At 40.1% G+C, this 19,029-nt stretch overlaps 1 protein-coding gene across 1 annotated transcript in view; it reads right to left on the bottom strand.

The window, feature by feature from the left end:
• Positions 1–847: 847 nt before the first annotated feature.
• Positions 848–19,029, bottom strand: part of frk (fyn-related Src family tyrosine kinase) — a 29,346-nt gene continuing 11,164 nt past the window's right edge. The window contains exons 3-8 of the mRNA XM_056481140.1: positions 14,457–14,620; positions 11,923–12,091; positions 9,893–10,051; positions 6,136–6,317; positions 4,176–4,344; positions 848–1,961 (exon numbers count right to left, since the gene is read on the bottom strand). Coding sequence (XP_056337115.1) covers positions 1,747–1,961; positions 4,176–4,344; positions 6,136–6,317; positions 9,893–10,051; positions 11,923–12,091; positions 14,457–14,620 — 1,058 coding nt within the window. The 3' untranslated portion in view covers positions 848–1,746. The remainder of the gene's footprint in view (positions 1,962–4,175; positions 4,345–6,135; positions 6,318–9,892; positions 10,052–11,922; positions 12,092–14,456; positions 14,621–19,029) is intronic.

The raw sequence follows: 19,029 nt of genomic DNA on the forward strand, positions 1-19,029 counted from the left end.
TGAATTGGGTAAGCTAAATTGGTCGTAGTGTGTGTGTGTGCGTGTGTGTGTGTGTGTGTGTGTGTGTGTGTGTGTGTGTGTGTGTGTGTGTGTGTGTGTGTGTGTGTGTGTGTGCGTGTGTGTGTGTGTGTGTGTGTGTGTCTGTGTCTGTGTGTGTATGAGTGTGTATGAGAGTGTATGAGAGTGGAAAGGCATATACTACGTAAAACACATGCTGGATAAGTTGACGGTTCATTCTTCTGAGGCAACCCCAGATTAATAAAGGGGCTAAGCTGAAAAGAAAATGAATGAATGAAAAACCCTTACCCAACCCTAAAACCATCCCAGTAATGCAAAAATATTAATTATCGTTGCAGTGTCACATGAATTAGGCTGTATTGATGTGCGTATCCGCAGCTGTATCCAATCTAGACTTTACCCACGTTACTGTACAGTTGAAAATATATAGATATAAATATTATAACCATATTTTTTATTCTTCTGATCGTCTATAAAATCACTAAATGTTTAGACACTGTAAGCTAGTCTCTGTATTTTTTCTTCATTCATTATTATTATTATTATTATTTTATTTTTTTGCTGTTGTTATTTTTTTGCCAGTCTGATGATCCTTCTTTGGTCCGGAGCACACGGCATCCATTTCTCCCAAAAAACACCTGAAATACTGATTCATCTGACCACACGTTTTCACTGTGCCCGGAGAAGTCGACAGTGCTTTTGGACACTGTTAACATAGGGCTTCTGATTAAAAGACTAATAATAGATTATTACTAATCACTGTATGTGTTAATCTTTGCGTCAGCAACACATTTTTAATAATTTAAAATACAATAAAACATGTGCATCGTCACTTATTGGTTTATTTTTATTTGATTTATTTTTTCATATAAGAACAGGACAGGAAAAAACACATTTCATTTTATTATACATTTATAAACATGTCACTGAATGGGGATGTCGCATTATTCACCCAATACTTTTACAGTTGATTTCTACTCAAGCCACTTGAACAGTAGGCACTTTATCTGTATTTTAATAAGCTTCATCTGTATATAAAATCACTTGTGTAAATTTAACTTGATACAGACACCAAATGGGGCATCTCCCATTTATTTGATCTAAAACTGAATTGTGTTTCTGAATTGTCAACAACAACAAGCAGAACAGAAATCAAGAGTTCCTGAGCAACATTCATCCCACTACTGTCCAACACATCCTAATGCTGCTGATTAATCCGGCGTTATTCTCTCACATCAGCTGTTGATTTGGGATGAAAGTTTATTTTCCTCTCTCTTTTTTTGGCTTTGTTGAGAGATAAGACAGTATAGAATCTGGAAGTGAAGTGGGAGAGAGAAGTTGATAAGTCCGACAAGTCCCAATCTGAGACTCAGAAACTCGAACAACTTGCATCACTAAAAAGTGCAGGCTCATTCGCCTGTTTACACCTGGTCACTTCATGCGTTTCTCAATTCACTGCTGACACACATCTGTGTTTAAACCCCTTATAAAAGTGATTTTTGCATAATAGGTCCCCTTTAAATGACCAGGTCTAAACACCAGGCTGTCGGCTCAGAAGTATGTTCACATTCAAATCGATTACATGATTCAGCTTTATCTAATACAGTTTTTACATAAGACAGCGCTCAATGTTCAATACATCGAGAATATTATATACATTATAGCACTTGGTTTTGTTTCACACTAAAATGTCATCACAGGGCTCATCTGCATTTAGTGAAGCTGTTTTTATTTGGCGAATCGGTTTGCGTCATCGTAGGAGTTGATGTCCATATCGAAGAAGTCTTCCAGTTTCCACTGCAGCGTTTCGAAGGTGGGTCTGTCCGCGGGAACATCCTTCCAGCAATCCAGCATGATGTCATACAAACATTTGTGGCAGTTTGGAGGGGAAGACATCCGGTAGCCTTTGGGCAGCTGCTGCACCACCTGAAAGTTGGTCATGGCTGGAGAAAGAGTGAAGAAACGGCATTAAACCATTGCAGATTGAGTTGACAAGATGAACTATATTTCTTTAAAAAAAAAGACCTGTCTCTTTAGTAAAGCATACACACAATGCATCACATAGCGGTATCACACAGTCCAAACACATGCAGTACAGGTGAATTGGGTAAGCTAAATTTTCCGTAGTGTGTGTGTGTGTGTGTGTGCGTTTGAATGAGTGTGTATGGATGTTTCCCAGAGATGGGTTGCAGATGGAAGGGCATTCGCTGCGTAAAACATATGCTGGATAAGTTGGCGGTTCATTCTGCTGTGGCGACCCCAGATTAATAAAGTGACTAAGCTGAAAAGAAAATGAATGAATGAATTCATTACATTTCCCAGTAATTGTATTTTATTAACATCTACCCCAACCCTAAACCCTAAACCCAACCATCACAGTAATGTAAAAACAGATCTGGATCTGGAGTCTTCTCTTTTAGTATTGCAGATTAACCATGTGGATGGATGATAACAGCCATCTGAGGCTACCTGTCTATGCCACAAAGGATTAAGGCAGTTCTGTAGGCAAAAGGGAGTCCAACCCAGTACTAGTAGGGTGTACCTAATAAAGTGGCCGATATATATATATATATATATATATATATATATATACATATATATATATGTATATATATATATATATATAAAACAGTTCTGTTTAAAAGTAATATCAAGTTAAAGTAATATCAGAACCCGTACAGCCTCCTCACCATTGTGTAGTACTCCGCCCACAGGAATGACAAGCAGAGGACTACACTTTGACAAATATTGCAGCTGTTGGACAACATAATGTCCTTTTTTGGTCTTTTTTTAGGCGAGAATGTAGTTGTTTATTTTAAAACTGTGCAGTTTATTTATACGGATAGTGCCTATTTTAAATATTTACAGTTTTGGAGATGTTTCCCAGTGATGGGTTGCAACTGGAAGGGCTGGATAATTTGGCGGTTCATTCCACTGTGGCAACCCCAGACTAATAAAGGGACTAAGCCAAAAATAAAAGAATGAATGAATTTCAGAGAGTCAGCACGTCGACAGCCATCAGCCTGTCATCCTGAGCAGAGCAAAGACGGTTGACATTCCACCACAAGATGGCGACAGAGAACGCAAAATAAGCCCTTAAAAGAGAAAAATACAGAACAAGTTTCAAACTACAGCTGATCAAATCATTATTAAACAAGTAAGTGACACTCTAAGTCGATCTCTCTCTTTTGTGTGTTGTAGTGTATTTATACCACAGTAATCTGCTAGTGTTGGCTTTGCTTTGGCTTTTTCAGGGTTAATTATTGTGATCTCCCGATTGCAACAGAGTAATACTGGGAAATCTCTGTAGACTGATGGCATTTCATGCTGTTCAGCCTTATAATCTTAAAATGTGAGCAAAATCAGCTGTTTTCTCATTACTTTAGACATTACGCTAGAGAATCACTCAAACACTAGCTCTACAGTGATGTTGGTGAATGTGCAGCGGTTTCTGCTGTTCTGACATCAGCTGCAGATGTGAATGAATGGCGGAAGAAAGTAGTTCCTCATGCATTTTTTAATTTCTCTGTTTGATGTTGTTTTTTATATACATGATTATGCTGTCAAACTGTTGTATAAACGCAATATCACACTCGTAGCAGTGCAATATGGCTGTATAACGTCACTGGTAGGACACTAAGGAACTCTGCCTGTGGCCTCCAGCCAACGCACACCTCCCACCAGTGCCGATATACAGCCATCGCACTGCTACTCATGTGATATCACTCATGTATATAATGGCTTTTTGAAAATCAATGTTGCATATTTGACATATACATGTATATATGCGAAATCCAATTATCAACTTTTATAGTTAGACGTTAATCTGAATTATTAGCTCTACTGAATTATTAATTAATTACTATTTTTATTAAATATGTCCATATGGAGGTAAGTACCACCCCGCATTCGTTTCACACATGAAATGCAGCCATATGTATCATCAAGCACATATTTCTCGGTTCTTATAAATGTAGCCCTGAGCACATATTCCCAGTGAGCCTGATTTGCACAATAGGCACAGCTGAACTGCGACATATTGCTGCCCTTATGTCTGTCAGCTAGTTTTCTCTAGCAGATTGTGTTATTTCAACAAAATATAGCCTAAACAATGCCAAAATATTCATCATGTATGATCTCATATCAGAATAACATACTTGGGTAAGGCGTCTGTCCAAACGTCACAATTTCATACAGTAAGACGCCAAAGGACCAGACGTCAGATTTGATGGTGAACTTGTTCTCGTTGATGGCCTCAGGTGCAGTCCATTTCACCGGAAACTTGGTTCCTTCTTTGGCCTCATAAACATTATCCTCATTGTCAATCTAAAGAGCACATACAGGTTTACATATTTAGGAGGATCTGCATAGCAGTGTTTATTGTACACACGCAAACAGAAATGACCTGGGGTACACATTACTATGACATTCAGCAACAAATCACACAAACTAAAACTAACCTGTGCCTTTACCACAGGCGGTGTTTAGATAATTATTAAAAGACACTGTAATAAACATTTGTAGATGTGATCAGTGCAGATCATAAAAGAAGAAGAGCCACACCTCACTGTAGAGATGTCTCATGCATGTAGTGTCACTATTCTGTGGTTATTTAATAGAGTCTTCATTCCAGTGTGATGAATAAATAATGCATTTTTGTCCTGTTTCTAGTCCAAATATTTAAAGAAAATCTTAAATTAAGAAGCATTTCCTAGACAAGCAGAAATGGGTTTATTTTCAGAAATAATGAGTCACAATTAAACGAGTTTTTGCCTTAAAACAAGCTAAATAATCTTTTTATTTTATTTATTTATTTATTTGACATGGACATCACAATTACACTGGATGTTTTAGTCACATTACACAATTACAAGTGTTTTAGCAGACTTGTAAATTCTCAACACCTGTCCACAGGAGGCTTAATAAATACATATACACAGCATTATAATTCTTTACATAAAATTACTGATAGTAATAGTAGAGTATTTGTGCAAACACTGCTGTTTTGTTTTTAACCACTTTTTAAGAACACTACTAAAAATATTTACATTACTTTCTAAATTAAGGCTAACAGGTAAATCATTCCACAATTTGGCTCCCGCAACAGAGAAAACAGACTGACCTAATGAGGTCTTCCACTTTGGCACTAGACAGTCATTAGCAGTTGCTCGTGTGACTCTGTGAGAGGTTTGATGTCTACTGATTAGATCTGAAAACAGCACTGGAACATGATTATTTAAGCATTTAAAAACCAATTTAAGATAATTACATTTAATAAAACTATCCAAACTAAAAAGGTAATCTACCACTGGGACAAGACATATAATATTGTTTCCTGTTTGAAAAGAAGATTGTTTTACTTACAACACTGCAGATTATTTTGCTCGTTTTAAGGAAAAACTCACTCTGAAAACAAAACCATGTTTTTACTTGTCCAGAAAATGCTTCTAGATTTAAAAGTTTTAGATATTTGGATTAGAAATCAGATGAAAACTCTAAGGGTCCGAACATACACCCGCTGTGGCGACCCCTGATTAATAAAGGGACTAAGCCGAAAAGAAAATGAATGAATTTGTCATATGTAATATATTACTGTGCTGCTGCGCATCCCTATGTGTGTAATGTGCAATGTGTACATGCATTTTGGAGCTGAATCCCTATCACACTCTTTATATAACAAATCAAAACCAGCAGCATTAACTTTAGACCAGCTTTTAGTCAGTTTAGTTCCCTCAAAGAATAGCATCACGTCAATAATGCGCCTTAACACACCTCCTCTTCAGATCTTCAGCATCCAGACTCGTGCACAAATCAGTGCAAATGCATTTACTATTTAAACAACAGAGTGCAGGACGTGAAAATGATACCTTAAACTAGCAAAAAACTAGCACGAAAATAGTTGGCGGTTCATTCCACTGTGGCGACCTCTGAACTAGAGATTAAGCTGAAGGAAAATGAACGAATGAATGTTTTTACTATGTATTTAGTTGCATTTTCTTCCTTTCCTTTACTGCACCGTGCACTTTTTCAGTCCTCAACACGATCATTGTAGACCTGTGATCTTATTATTGGGTTTGCACTGCACAAATGTTTTATCAAATATGTAATACGTCTCACCTGAAACACTCGTGCCAGGCCGAAGTCCGCCACCTTACACACATTGTTATCCCCCACTAGAACATTGCGAGCCGCGAGATCCCTGTGGATGTAGTTCTGCATTTCGAGGTAAGCCATGCCTGATGCCACCTGAGCTCCCATGTCAATCTGATCAGACATGCGCAGGGTTGCACCTCTGTCTTCTGTTTAAGAGAAAGAGAGACTACAATTACTAAGGAATACAACTAAACAGATGTGATATATCAGACACATTAATTGGTGTTGGAGCAGAAGGAAGATTGCTTTTATTAATCTAAATAAATCTTATCAGTTATAAATTAGTGTTATTTGGTGCGACTTGGTTTAATTAAGACACACATTTCCACTTGAAATGTGTTATTTCACCTTTTTTAAGCAAATTTATTTAGCAAGAGCAAATTTACATCATAAATGCGTACTGATGTCAGCGCTAGTGTTAGTACAGCTATGATTTTCTGAGTGAAGCATCAAACATTATTGCTGATAATAAAAATGCCAAGACCCAAAGCAAGGTGGTAACCTTAAAACTAAAAGACACACTCATAACTCTTCCTAATCTACAAACTAATAATCAAACTCTAGCAAATCTTTCTCTCAATTTAAACACCTAAGGTTGCATTTATTTTTAAAATACTTTTATTTTAATTCTATCCCTTGCAAAGCATGCTGGGAACTATCCATTGCAACATATCCATTATTAAAACTTACTTAATATTACTAGGTTTGCGATGATTAGAGAATATTTAAATATTTTGTGTAAATGAATATTAATATTTAACTCTTTCCACTCGTTTCATTTATTACATTAGGTAAATGTGTAAATATGTACTTCGATATGTACTTAAATATGTACTTCGAAAATTCTAGTTATCCTTGACAATATTACAATTAAAAAATTATGAGAGTCAATTTATTAGATTTGACTACACTAACATTTCTTTCAGTGCAGGGTAAACCAGCAGCAATCAGGAGTGCATGATTATATGGTGTCAGGGCTTTGTAATAAAAAAAATGTCATTGTAATGGAAGTCAATGGGGCAAAAACAGACCCCAACATAACCAAAGGGGGATCAATTTGAAAACGCACAAGTGTGAAGTTTATTTTTGCATGTCTTTATAAGGCATGTGTATATTATACAATGATGGAGGCACAGTGGCTTAGCGGTTAGCCTGTGGCCTCAAAACAAGAAGGTCACTGTTTCGAGTCCCAGCTGGGTCAGTTGGCACTCATACACGCACATCAGTTCCCCTATAGCGCATGTGTTTGGACTGTGGGGAAACCGGAGTACCTGGAGGAAACCCACGCTAACACAGGGAGAACATGCAAACTCCACACAGAAACGCCAACTGGCCCAGTCGAGACTCAAACCAGCGACCTTCTTGCTGTGAGGCCATAGTGCTAACCACTGAGCCATCGTGCAGCCCAAGACTGATACCTTTAAAAGCTGAGATGTATATGTTCACAAACATATTTTTTTAATTATTTTGGTTAACTATTGTGTTAAAAAATAAACCTTTTACATCACTACAGCTTTATACAGTCTTATATATTTTATATCACACCTATTATCACAAGGTGTATGACTGCAATCCACCTCTTCTCCCCGTGTCCATAAACGACCGCTGCTGCCATAAAACGACTTTATAGTGATTTTACCATAGGTAATAAAGTCATTGATATGTTGATTTCCCAGAAATGTCTAAACACTGTGGCTCTGTTGTGTAACCAACATTTAGCTTCATTTGTTTAAACATTGCGGTCAACTATATTCAGAAATGTTACCTTTACTAACTGTGTTGTTTGAGTCCTGATACTGACATGGTAGTGTTCAAGAACAAACACATGTCAAACAAAGTTGAAGAGCTCTATTTTTAGCGCAGTCTAAAGCTCATGGCTCAAATGTGTTAAGTGCGTGTCTGAATCCACTTTTGCTATTTTAAGGACAGTAAAATCTGCTCTACACCCAGCACATGGTCTAACTGGGTTGAGCTTATTCTCTTATTGAGTTATGTGAGTGTTTTGAGCATTAAACCATCAGAGTCTCGTCTCTCATTCCCTTTAAGAGTCAGTTGTGTTGCTCCATGGTGCATTTGCTATTTACTTGGCGACTTTATAAGTGTAAAAACTGAACGCTTCACTAGCGAGAAAACAGTTAAACAGAGCATCTGCAGCGCAAGGATAAAGAACGAGCCTCCTCCATTCAGCCTCTTTACTTTCTCTTTACTTTACTCCCTTACTTTGGTGGAGTAAGGAAATGGTGGAGACTTTCCTTTGTTAAGCACAAAGATTTGTGTCAAAACTATTTCTAAATTCAGTTCTAATCTCCAGCAGAGGAATAAATGATCAATAATAATGAAGTGTGGTCAAAACACTGAGTTATATCCAAACACACGTCCTGTTCTGATGACCCATATGGTGATGCAGACGTCTCCAAAACCCCACAGCTGGACAAATCTACACGTGTGTTTATTTAAACAAATATAAATCTGCAGATAATCAATAATCCTGCTGATAATAATCACATTATACAGATGCAGATGGTCATGAATGAACTGGCGCAAGCCTAAGCTGAACAACCATGATCTCTATCCCTCAGGGGGCGCTGCATCAAGAATCCTCATTCATCTATAAGCCAGATCAGCACATGGGCTCAGGACTACTGCGGAAAACCTTTGTCAAGTACCACAATATGCAGTTACATCCACAAATGACAGTTAAAACTGTACTGTACCAAAATTAAGCCCTATGTTAACAGTGTCCAGAAGCATCGACTGCTTGACTTCTCTGGACTCAGAGGCATCTGGGATAGACCATCACACAGTGGACATGTGTACTGTGCTCAGATGAATCAGTATTGCAGGTGTTTTGGGGGGGTAATGGACACCGTGTGCTCCGAACCAAAGAAGAAAAGGATCATCCAGACTGTTTTCAGCAACAAGTCCATAAGCCAGGCTCTGTCATGGTATGGGGTTGTGTCAGTGCCCTTGGCAAAGGTAACTTGCTCTTCTGTGATGCTCCATTAATGCTGAACAGTATGGAGAGATTCTGGAGCTCAATATGCTGCCTTCTTCTCCAGGGACGCTCATGCAGAGTTCAACAAGACAATGCTAAACCACATTCTGCACACATTACAGAGTCCTGCTGCAGAGGAAGAGGATACAGGTACTGGACTGGCCTGCCCGCAGTCCCGACCTGTCTCTAATAGAGAATGTGTGACACATTTTGAAGCGCAAAATGCAACAATGAAGACCCCATACTGTTGCCCACCTTAAGACTTGTTTACATGAAGAATGGGGCAAAATTAGACCTGAAACACTTCATCACTTGCTGTCTTCAGTCCCTAAACACCTTTTAAGTGTTGTGAAAAGGAATGGCGACATTACAGAGTGGTAAATGCATCACTGACCCAACTTCACTTATAATGTGTTGGAAAGAACCAACATTGTAATCTGCGTTTATTTTGAAGAAAAAATAAATAATGAGGAAAACATTAAACAATGTTGTATTGTCTGAAATGAAAAACACGTCAAAGCAAATTTGGAAATCACTCCTTTCTTTTTTATTTGCCTTTTCTATACTGTCCCAATTGTTTCTGTCTTGGGGTTGTAAAATGTCGCAATATCAGATTTTTCCATTATCGTGCAGCCCCAGTCGTTTGTAAGAATCATGATGACAAAGGACAAATCTGCCCATTCTGATCATGTTGAGATGTGTGTCATGTGTGAAAGTGTGTCTTACTCTGCAGATACTCCAGAAGACTTCCGTTGCTCATGAGTTCTGTGATGATGTATATGGGCTCCTCCCGAGTGCAGACAGCATACAACTGGATCAGTTTGCAGTGACGGAGCTTCTTCATGATCTGAGCTTCTCTGAGGAAGTCTTTGTGGTCCATATTTCCTACCACACAAAGAGGAGATGTAAAAACATCACAAGCGTATGGGCCTTTTATTAGGGGTTGAATGACTTGTTAATAAATCTTGTTATTAAAGTTGAGTCGATGTTGACTAGTTGCTGATTACATCATCAATAAAACTCAACATGCAAATATTTTGCAACATGTTACAATTTATTTGGAGGAAAATATATATACACATGCTGCTTGGCAGCTCATAACCTGCATAAACAATACAACATTACCAATAAATCATTTTAGTGCAAAACAAATGCATTGTCAACACTGTTAATTTTGTTAACAACGCAACATTAGCATGAGCTAATATTAATGTAGAATAAATGAAGTCAGCATATTGATCATAGCTTTTACTACTGAAAATGTACCAATAACATATACAATCACCGGCCACTTTATTAGGTATTATTATTATTGTCCAACTGCTCGTTAATGCAAGTTCTAATGGAATGGCTCGAAAAAGAGGAAATATCCAGTGAGCGGCAGTTCAATGGGCGCAAATGCCTTGTTGATGGTCAGAGGAGAATGGCCAGACTGGTTCCAGCTGATAGAAAGTTACAACCGAGGTCTGCAGAAGAGCATCTCTGAACACACAACACGTCCAACCTTGAGGCAGATGGGCTACAGCAGCAGAAGACCACACCGGGTGCCGCTCCTGTCAGCTAAGAACAGGAAACTGAGGCTACAATTCACACAGGCTCACCAAAACTGGACAATAGAAGATTGGAGAAACGTTGCCTGGTCTGATGAGTCTCCATTTCTGCTGACACATTCGGATGCTCGGCTCACAATTTGGCCTCAACAACATAAAGGCATGGATCCATCCTGCCTTGTATCAGTGGTTCAGGCTGCTGGTGGTGGTGGTGTAATGGTGTGGGGGAGACTTTCTTGGCACACTTTGGGTCCATTAGTACCTATTGAGCAAAGGCATCCCTTTATCAGCACAGTGTCTCCATCTTCTGATGGCTACTTCCAGCAGGATAACGCACCATGTCAGAAAGCACCAATCATCTCAGACTGGTTTCTTGAACATGACAATGAGTTCACTGTACTCAAATGGCCTCCACAGTCACCAGAGCTCAATCCAATAGAGCACCTTTGGGATGTGGTGGAACGGGAGATTGGCATCATGGATGTGCAGCTGACAAATCTGCAGCAACTGTGTGATGCTATCATGTCAATATGGAGCAAAATCTCTGAGGAATATTTCCAGTAGCTTGTTGAGTCTCTGCCATGAAGGATGAAGGCATTGTGAAGGGGGTCCAGCCAGTGAAACCTAATAAAGTGGCCAGTGAGTGTATATTTAGTGCATAAGTAATGCATACATCAGCAGCACACAGAACATCAAACACCAACTTATAGCCAATCACATTACTTTTCCAGTGTTGGATGAACACGATTGGCTGGCATCTGCTCGAGGGTATTTGCATGGCCTGATCTAATTGGCTGACACCTCTTTGAGGATTTAAAGTTCACTCAAAGTTGATGCTGTCATGAGCAAAATAACATTTTATTTCATTTCAGTAATCTGAGGGCAGTTTCATTTGGTGAACCTACATTTGTAAGGCTGCCATGTAACCAAATGATCTGCGCAGTGCGACTAGTCGACGTCAATCAAAAAGCATCATGGCAGAGCATTAAAGATGACCAGTTGATTAGTCTGTGCAAACCCTAATGTACACTATTTACTAGGATTTGCTCATCCCCCAATGAGGGATGGGTTTAGGGGCAGGGTTTGGTGCCATGCCTCCTTTTCAATAACGTACACCATACGACTCGAATTCGTACAAATTAGCCATGAAACAAACAACGTGTAAAATAGTTGATACATGTGTCCATCCTCTGTTTGTTTGTGTACCTGGTTTGAGTGTCTTGACAGCGACAGGTGTGGTGTCATTCCATAAACCTTCAAAAACCTCCCCAAACTGCCCTGCTCCCAGCTGCTTCAGGAGCTTCACAGAGGAACGCTCGATCTCCCATTGATCCACAGTGTTATAGGATAGACCATGCGTCTCTGGAGCCACTGTCTAACACACACAAACACACACACACACACACACACACACACACACACAGACACACACACACACACAGAAATAAGTACTGGATTGACATTTCTCTGGCACTCTATTTCAGTGGTGAGTTGTTCACTTTGTTTGAACTGTGTTGTTTTTTGTATAATCCACTATTTTTAGATAATAGAAAACGACAACAGACAAATAATAATCATCATATCACTGGAGGATATCGGGAATAGTTCACCCAGAAAATAAAAAATGTCATCATTTACTAGTTTCAAACCTTTCTGTCTTCTGTCGAATGCAAAAGAAGATTGTGGCGAGTGATGTGGGGTCGAGAGCTGTGAGGGCGTACGAGGCGGGTGGCATGAGATAATCAAAGACACCTGGACGCATCACCTGCCTCCAGCCTCATGGAGGAGCCCTGGAAGCTAAAAGGAGAGACGCCAGTGCTAGACGACAGAGAACCGGGCCTGGACATACGGACTGTTGCCTTCAGTTAGTTTTGTTTAATTTGTTATTAAATTATTTTAAAGTGCGTCAGTTCTCTGCCTCCTTCTTCCCGGTGGCCGTTAACGTTGTTACAGTAGTGCTGAAACACAGGAGAAGGTGGGACATGTTGTCCACATGCTCTCGCTGCTCAGAGGGAGAGCGAGTGTTCGGGAGTTAGCGTGGGAGACACCCATTCGTCTTCTCCAAGGTGCCAGGGTGGCTAGAGACCGCGATTAGAGGTCTGCCTGCTGCCGTCTCCCAACATGGGGAGAAGCAGGGGACATGGGAGCCATCTCAAGAGAAGGCAGAGAAGTCACCAACGTCTGCCAAGAGCTCGAGCCTGCTACTGTCCAGCGAAGTGGGAGCGGACCAGGAGGGAAAAAAAAATCCAGAGCCACCACCGGTCACCAGAAGACAGAGGGGTGGATTGATTCCTCCGTAAGGCTCCCGGTGCGTCATTATCGAATCTCTCAGTCAGTTGAGGACCAAGTGGCAACAGGTTTGGAGAACCGAACCACAAATTCTTTTTTTACCCCCTCTCCCCTCTCTCTTCAGTCTCTCCTCAGCTATCCAGCTCCTTTCTCTCGGCCCTATTCTCAGATTTCACTGGTCATGAAATGTGGAGTGGACCTCACCCCTGAAGTAGATGCCGACATGTGGTGCCCCAGTCTGCGAGGGGTGATAGGGGGTATGTTCTGAGTGAGGCAGGGCCGGGAGCCATGAGGACGTACGAGACGTGTGGCGTGAGTGAGATAATCAGTGATACCTGGACGCATCAATTGCCTTGAGTCTCTCAGAGGAGCCTGAGACTGAGATCTGTTATTAAATTATTTTAAAGTTCGTCAGTTCATCGCCTCCTTCTTCCCGGTGGCCAGGTGGTCGTTAACATTATTACATTGGTACCGAAACCCAGGAGAGGGAGGGACGAGTTGTCCGGATACCCTTGGTGCTGAGAGGGAGAGCGAGTGTTCAGGAGTTAACCGAGCAGGGGAGAAACCCATTCGTCTGCCCCAAGGTGCCGGGGTGGCTAGAGGTGGCGATTAGAGGTCTGCCTGCTGCCGTCTCCCAGCATAGGGAGAAGCAGGGGACGTGGAACTCACCACCAGTGGGGAATGAGCCATCTCAAGAGAAGCCCGGGGGGTCACCAACGTCTGGCAAGAGCCTGCTACTGTTCACCGAAGTGGGAGTGGACCAGGAGGGGAAAAATTCTGCTATGAGGCGTATGGGGACTCACCACTGGCGGAGAAAGAGCCGTAAGAGCCTAGAGAAGGCTGGGGGGAGTCATCAACATCTTCCAAGAGCCAGAGCCTGCTACCATCCACCAAAGTGGGAGAGGAGCAGCAGGGAAAGAAACTGTGCTAGCTGGAAGAGCCAGTCTCCAGAAGACGGAGGGGTGGATAGATTCCTCCGTAAGCCTCCAGGCACGTGTTCGTCAGTTGAGGACCAAGCGGCAACAGGTTTGGAGAACCGAACACCAAATTTTTTATTCACTCTCCCCCCTCTCTCCGTCTCTCTTCAGTCTCTCGTCAGATATCCAGCTCCTTTCTCTCGGCCCTATTTATTCTCAGGTTTCCCTGGTCCTGATGTGCATCGGTTCTTCCTGGTGGCCAGGTGGCCGTTAACATTATTACAAAGATGTTTTGGAAACCTGTAACCATTGACCTTCATAGTGTTTGTTTTTCATATTATGGAAGTCAATAGTGACATGTTTCAGCATTCTTCAAAACATCTTCTTTTGTGTTCAACAGAAGAAAAAAACTCAAAGGTTTGGAACCACATGAGGGGAGTAAATACTGAGTAAATTCTGGGTGAACTATACATTTAACATGTTCAAAACCACCTCAAACGTAACAAATTGCTGACGTAATAGTAAACTTCTCACTTTTTTACAGGGTTCTGCCAGACGGACGCAGAGGCCATCTTCGTGATTGGAGTAGTGCTTCACCAGTTCCCTCAGCGTTGGAAAATTACGTGCTGTTGACAAGTAGTATCCGCCATTATCCAGCTTTCTGATCTTGTAATGCTTCACTTTTACACTGTCCCGCACTGTAATACAGACAGACAGCACACACAGATACTCAGCACAGCGGTCATAATGATCAACGGTTAATTAAGGTGAAATAAACAAACAAAATGCAATCCATTTCCCTGTGGTCTTGAATGGATCATTTGCAAGCCAGATAATTATTCATTCATTTTCCTTCAGCTTAGTCCCTTATTTATCAGGGGTCACCACAGTGGAATGAACCACCAACTATTCCAGCATATGTTTTAAACTGTAAGGGCATCTGCTGTGTAAAACATATGCTGGATAAATTGGCGGTTCATTGTGGCGTGGCGACCCCTGATAAATAAGGGACTAAGCTGAAGGAAAATGAATGAATGAATGTTAATTTTATATATTCTTTTATATATGCTGGAATAGTTGGCGGTTCATTCCGCTGTAAATAATGAATGATGAATAAAGGCAAATGAATGAATGAATGAATGAATGAATGAATTTAATAAAATGACAGAAAACACAATTCTTTTAATTCAAGATTTGTTTTTGGGTACAAATTAATTTTCAAATTATTTGTTTTGTTTTTTTGTGAATTTATAAAATATATTTAAATATTAAATATATTTTATAAATTCACAAAAAAAAAATTTAAATATAAAAAAATAATAATAATAAATATATATATATATATATATATATATATATATATATATATATATATATATATATATATATATATATATATATATATATATATATATACACCTGATGGATCTTTAAAAACAAGCCAAAGGAAAAAAAAAACAGGAAACAAAGTCTACAAATACAATTCTTTGAACTGAGACGTCCTTTAATGACGCATCAGCCTAGAAATGCAGCTCTGCTACATACATAGGTTGTGTTCTTCTGTTTGACAAGTCTATACCCTGTCTCTTTGACATGGCATTCCCAATTTTGCCTCACAATCAGTACTGGCTTGCAGCTGGAAGAGCATGCACTGTGAAAGACCTATGGTGGAATAGTTGGCGGTTCATGCTGCTGTGGTGACCCTTGATAAATAAAGGACTAAGCTGAAGGAATGAATAAATGTGTTTTTTTAAACACCTTAATTTAGTACATTTGAATGTACTTTTATAATTGCCTCTAGTGTCTTTATAGCAGAGATGCCCAAAGTAGGGCCTGTGGGACGGTTGGCCCATTGTAATCTTTGATTTGGCACAGCATCCCCTGAGAGGAGAGTGCGAATGATGGAGAGGGGCAAATGCCTTTAACACAGAGCTCAGAGATCGTCATCACCTTTGTTTGTTTGTTTTATTGTTTCGATTAAATGAATCTGATTTTATTTTAAAATGTAAATACTGTCACTGGACGGACAGAGGACTAGAAGACATCAGCGAGTAAATCAAGGCAAAAACTATTGTAATTCTGTTATAAATGAGATTGTTTTGTTTTTACTGTAATAAGTTCAATCTAAAATGTAAAATATGCTGTATTAGTTAATATAAAGAAATGTTTTATAGTCATTTTTAAACATTATTAAATAAATTAGGAAATTAGCTATGGCAAGCATATTTAACTTCGGCCCACTAGCCTTGATCAAGTTTGGTTTTTGACCCTTTGTAAGAAAATGTTTGGGCACCCCTGGAGACCCTTTTAGTTTGAAGATGACTTAAATCAGCCTTAAATCAGCGTTTAGGATCGATGGGTCGCTCCTGTTGGTCCTCAATCTGGCAACCTGCACTTGCATTTGTTTTGAACCAATACCTAGATCAACCACTGGGTGTCAAACTTACATACTGCAACTTTAGAGGATCCATTTAGGCTGAAACTGCAAACCTTCGATGTTCATATCTACTAAATGTGAATTTTGGAGCACACAAGCTTATAGATATCCTTAAAGTCCCTATGAAATCAGATCTAACCCTGTTGATTTTGTTAGTTCACATTGCTAGTTTTGTGGTGAATGATTCATCTGTGTGTGTCTGTTTTCAGTTAAACTCTCAGATTATGTTCGTCTGAGGTATTGGGCGGGGCTAACACACTTGACCACGCCCCTCCAGCTGTCATTTTTGACAACAAACAGAAATGGTGAGGAGGAGGAGTCTGTTAGGCTGTAATAACTCTTCCCAAACCCTTTTCCCCACCTTTCAGAATGAAACGCCTACTTTACTACATCCAATCAGCTCGCAGTAAAAAAAAACAAGCCACGCCCACTGTTTTCTCATTTAATATTCCGTTTCTCTAGGAACTGCAGCACAATATGAAAAAGAAATGGTTCATGCAGACTTTAAAGCTAACATACTGATAATAACATCTAAAATACTCTAATTTTAATGTCACATGACCCTTAAGATGTATATCTCTAAGATTTGGAGAGAAAACAAATTCATATTGCCCTACAGCTGATTCATTCATTCATTCATTTTCCTTCACTTAGTCCCTTATTTATCAGGGGTCACCACAGTGGAATGAATCGCCAACTATTTCAGCATATGTTTTACACAGCGGATGCCCTTCCAGCTGCAACCCAGTACTGGGAAACACCCATACACTCATACACTACGGCCAATTTAGTTCAGCAGTTCCCCTATAGCACATGTGTTTGGACTGTGGGGGAAACCGAAGCACCCGGAGGAAACCCACGCCAACACGGGGAGAACATGCAAACTCCACACAGAAACACCAACTGACCCAGCTGGGACTTGAACCAGCAACCTTCTTGCAGTGAGGCCTCAATACCGTGCTAAATAAAGGCAAAGACTGATCTGTGATGCAGGGGGTGTGTCTGAAAGCTTGGGCTATACTGCGCTGCTGTTAATGAGTTAATAATCAGCTACTCTCAGTCACACGTCAGCTGACGACATCAGTCTGTTGCCATAACCTGAGTCTGCATCACACGTCTCTCTCTCTCTCCCCATATCCAATGGCAGTCAGCCGTGTTGAGGTGTATAAAGACAGACGGTGAATGCCTCAGAGACTTTGGAATGAGGAAACACTTGTTTGTCTTTCTTGTCACTAATCAGGAAGTGCAGTCGCTAGCCTTGGCTATCTCACATTCTTTAACGTCAGCTGGGCTATTTCAATGTTTAACCACGGTTTAGGGCAGGGGTGGGCAAACTCGGTCCTGGAGGGCTGGTGTCCTGCACAGTTTAGCTCTAACTCTAATCAAACTGCTTATAGATTTCTAGTGATCTTGAAGACACTGATTCGCATGTTCAGGTGTGTTTGATTAGTGTTGGAGCTAAACTGTAGGACTAAGCTTGCCCACTTCTGATGTAGCAGGCCCAGAGGGGGGTTCAGGTGGTTTGAAAGACCCACCTCTCACTGAAAGTTCCAGCAGTTGTCACATACATGAGCTCATTTGTCCTATTATGACTGCTATGCCATCATAAGAAAACAACCCAATGAAAAGGCTTCAGACAGTTTCTGGAGAGTGTGAGAGACGCTGAAACAGAGTGCGCTCTCTTTTTATCTAGTTTATAATCCCCACAAGGTCATCAGTGACATACAGGATGAATCACAGTTACATCAGCGCTCGACTTCACTTTTGACCATCTACATTTCAGCCTTGCATCCCATCCGAACATGTAGCTTGTTAAATCACCATGTACTTCTCCAGATCTTGCCTGGCGATGAACAGATGTTAAAGTGTTCACACTTGGTCTAACGTAAACAGCACATCCATGGAGGCATAAAAGAACAGACCTTTAGAATTAGAACTAGTGTCAATATGAGATAAATAAAATGAATTTCCACCACAAGACCAAGCAGAATGTTGGCTGTCACTTCAGTGTGACTTCAGCTAATCAGTTTTGGCCAATGCTATCAAATATTTTTCATGAGTTCATCATCCAACTGTGGAAGAAGACACACAATCTGACGGGAGAGAAGCCTTCTTTCACTACTGTACTGTTGAGAAAACTATTTACAACTTTTATTCTCAATTCTGCACCCTATTCTTGAAACAATCACCAATATAAAGGAGTAAAGCACCAAAAGCGGATCATATTAAAACACTCTCAGAAATAAAGGTACAGGAGCTGTCACTGGGGCAGTACCTTTTCAAAAGGTACATATTAGTACCTGAAGGGTCCATAATGGTCTCTTTTTAGGTACATTTAGGTACTAATATGCACCTTTTAGGTACCACTGTGGACTATTTGGGTACAAATATGCATCTTTTAAGAAGGTACTGCCCCAGTGACAGCTCCTGTACCTTTATTTCTGAGAGTGAATACTATTTTGGCTAAAATAGGCAAAAAGTGTAGTTATGATGACCATCCGACAAGCTAATTCAGAAAACGCAGTATTTAAATTTCATAATTAATTAGAAAATGAGCTGTATAATTGCAAATGTCCACCTTTTTGAGAAAAAAGAACCACCGCTTTCACCAGGCTGACTACAGGTCTGTTTAGGATAAAACGAAGGGAAACGGCTGCCTGGAGACACTCT

Source organism: Danio aesculapii, chromosome 20, assembly GCF_903798145.1.
Source record: "Danio aesculapii chromosome 20, fDanAes4.1, whole genome shotgun sequence".
Taxonomy (NCBI): domain Eukaryota; kingdom Metazoa; phylum Chordata; class Actinopteri; order Cypriniformes; family Danionidae; genus Danio; species Danio aesculapii.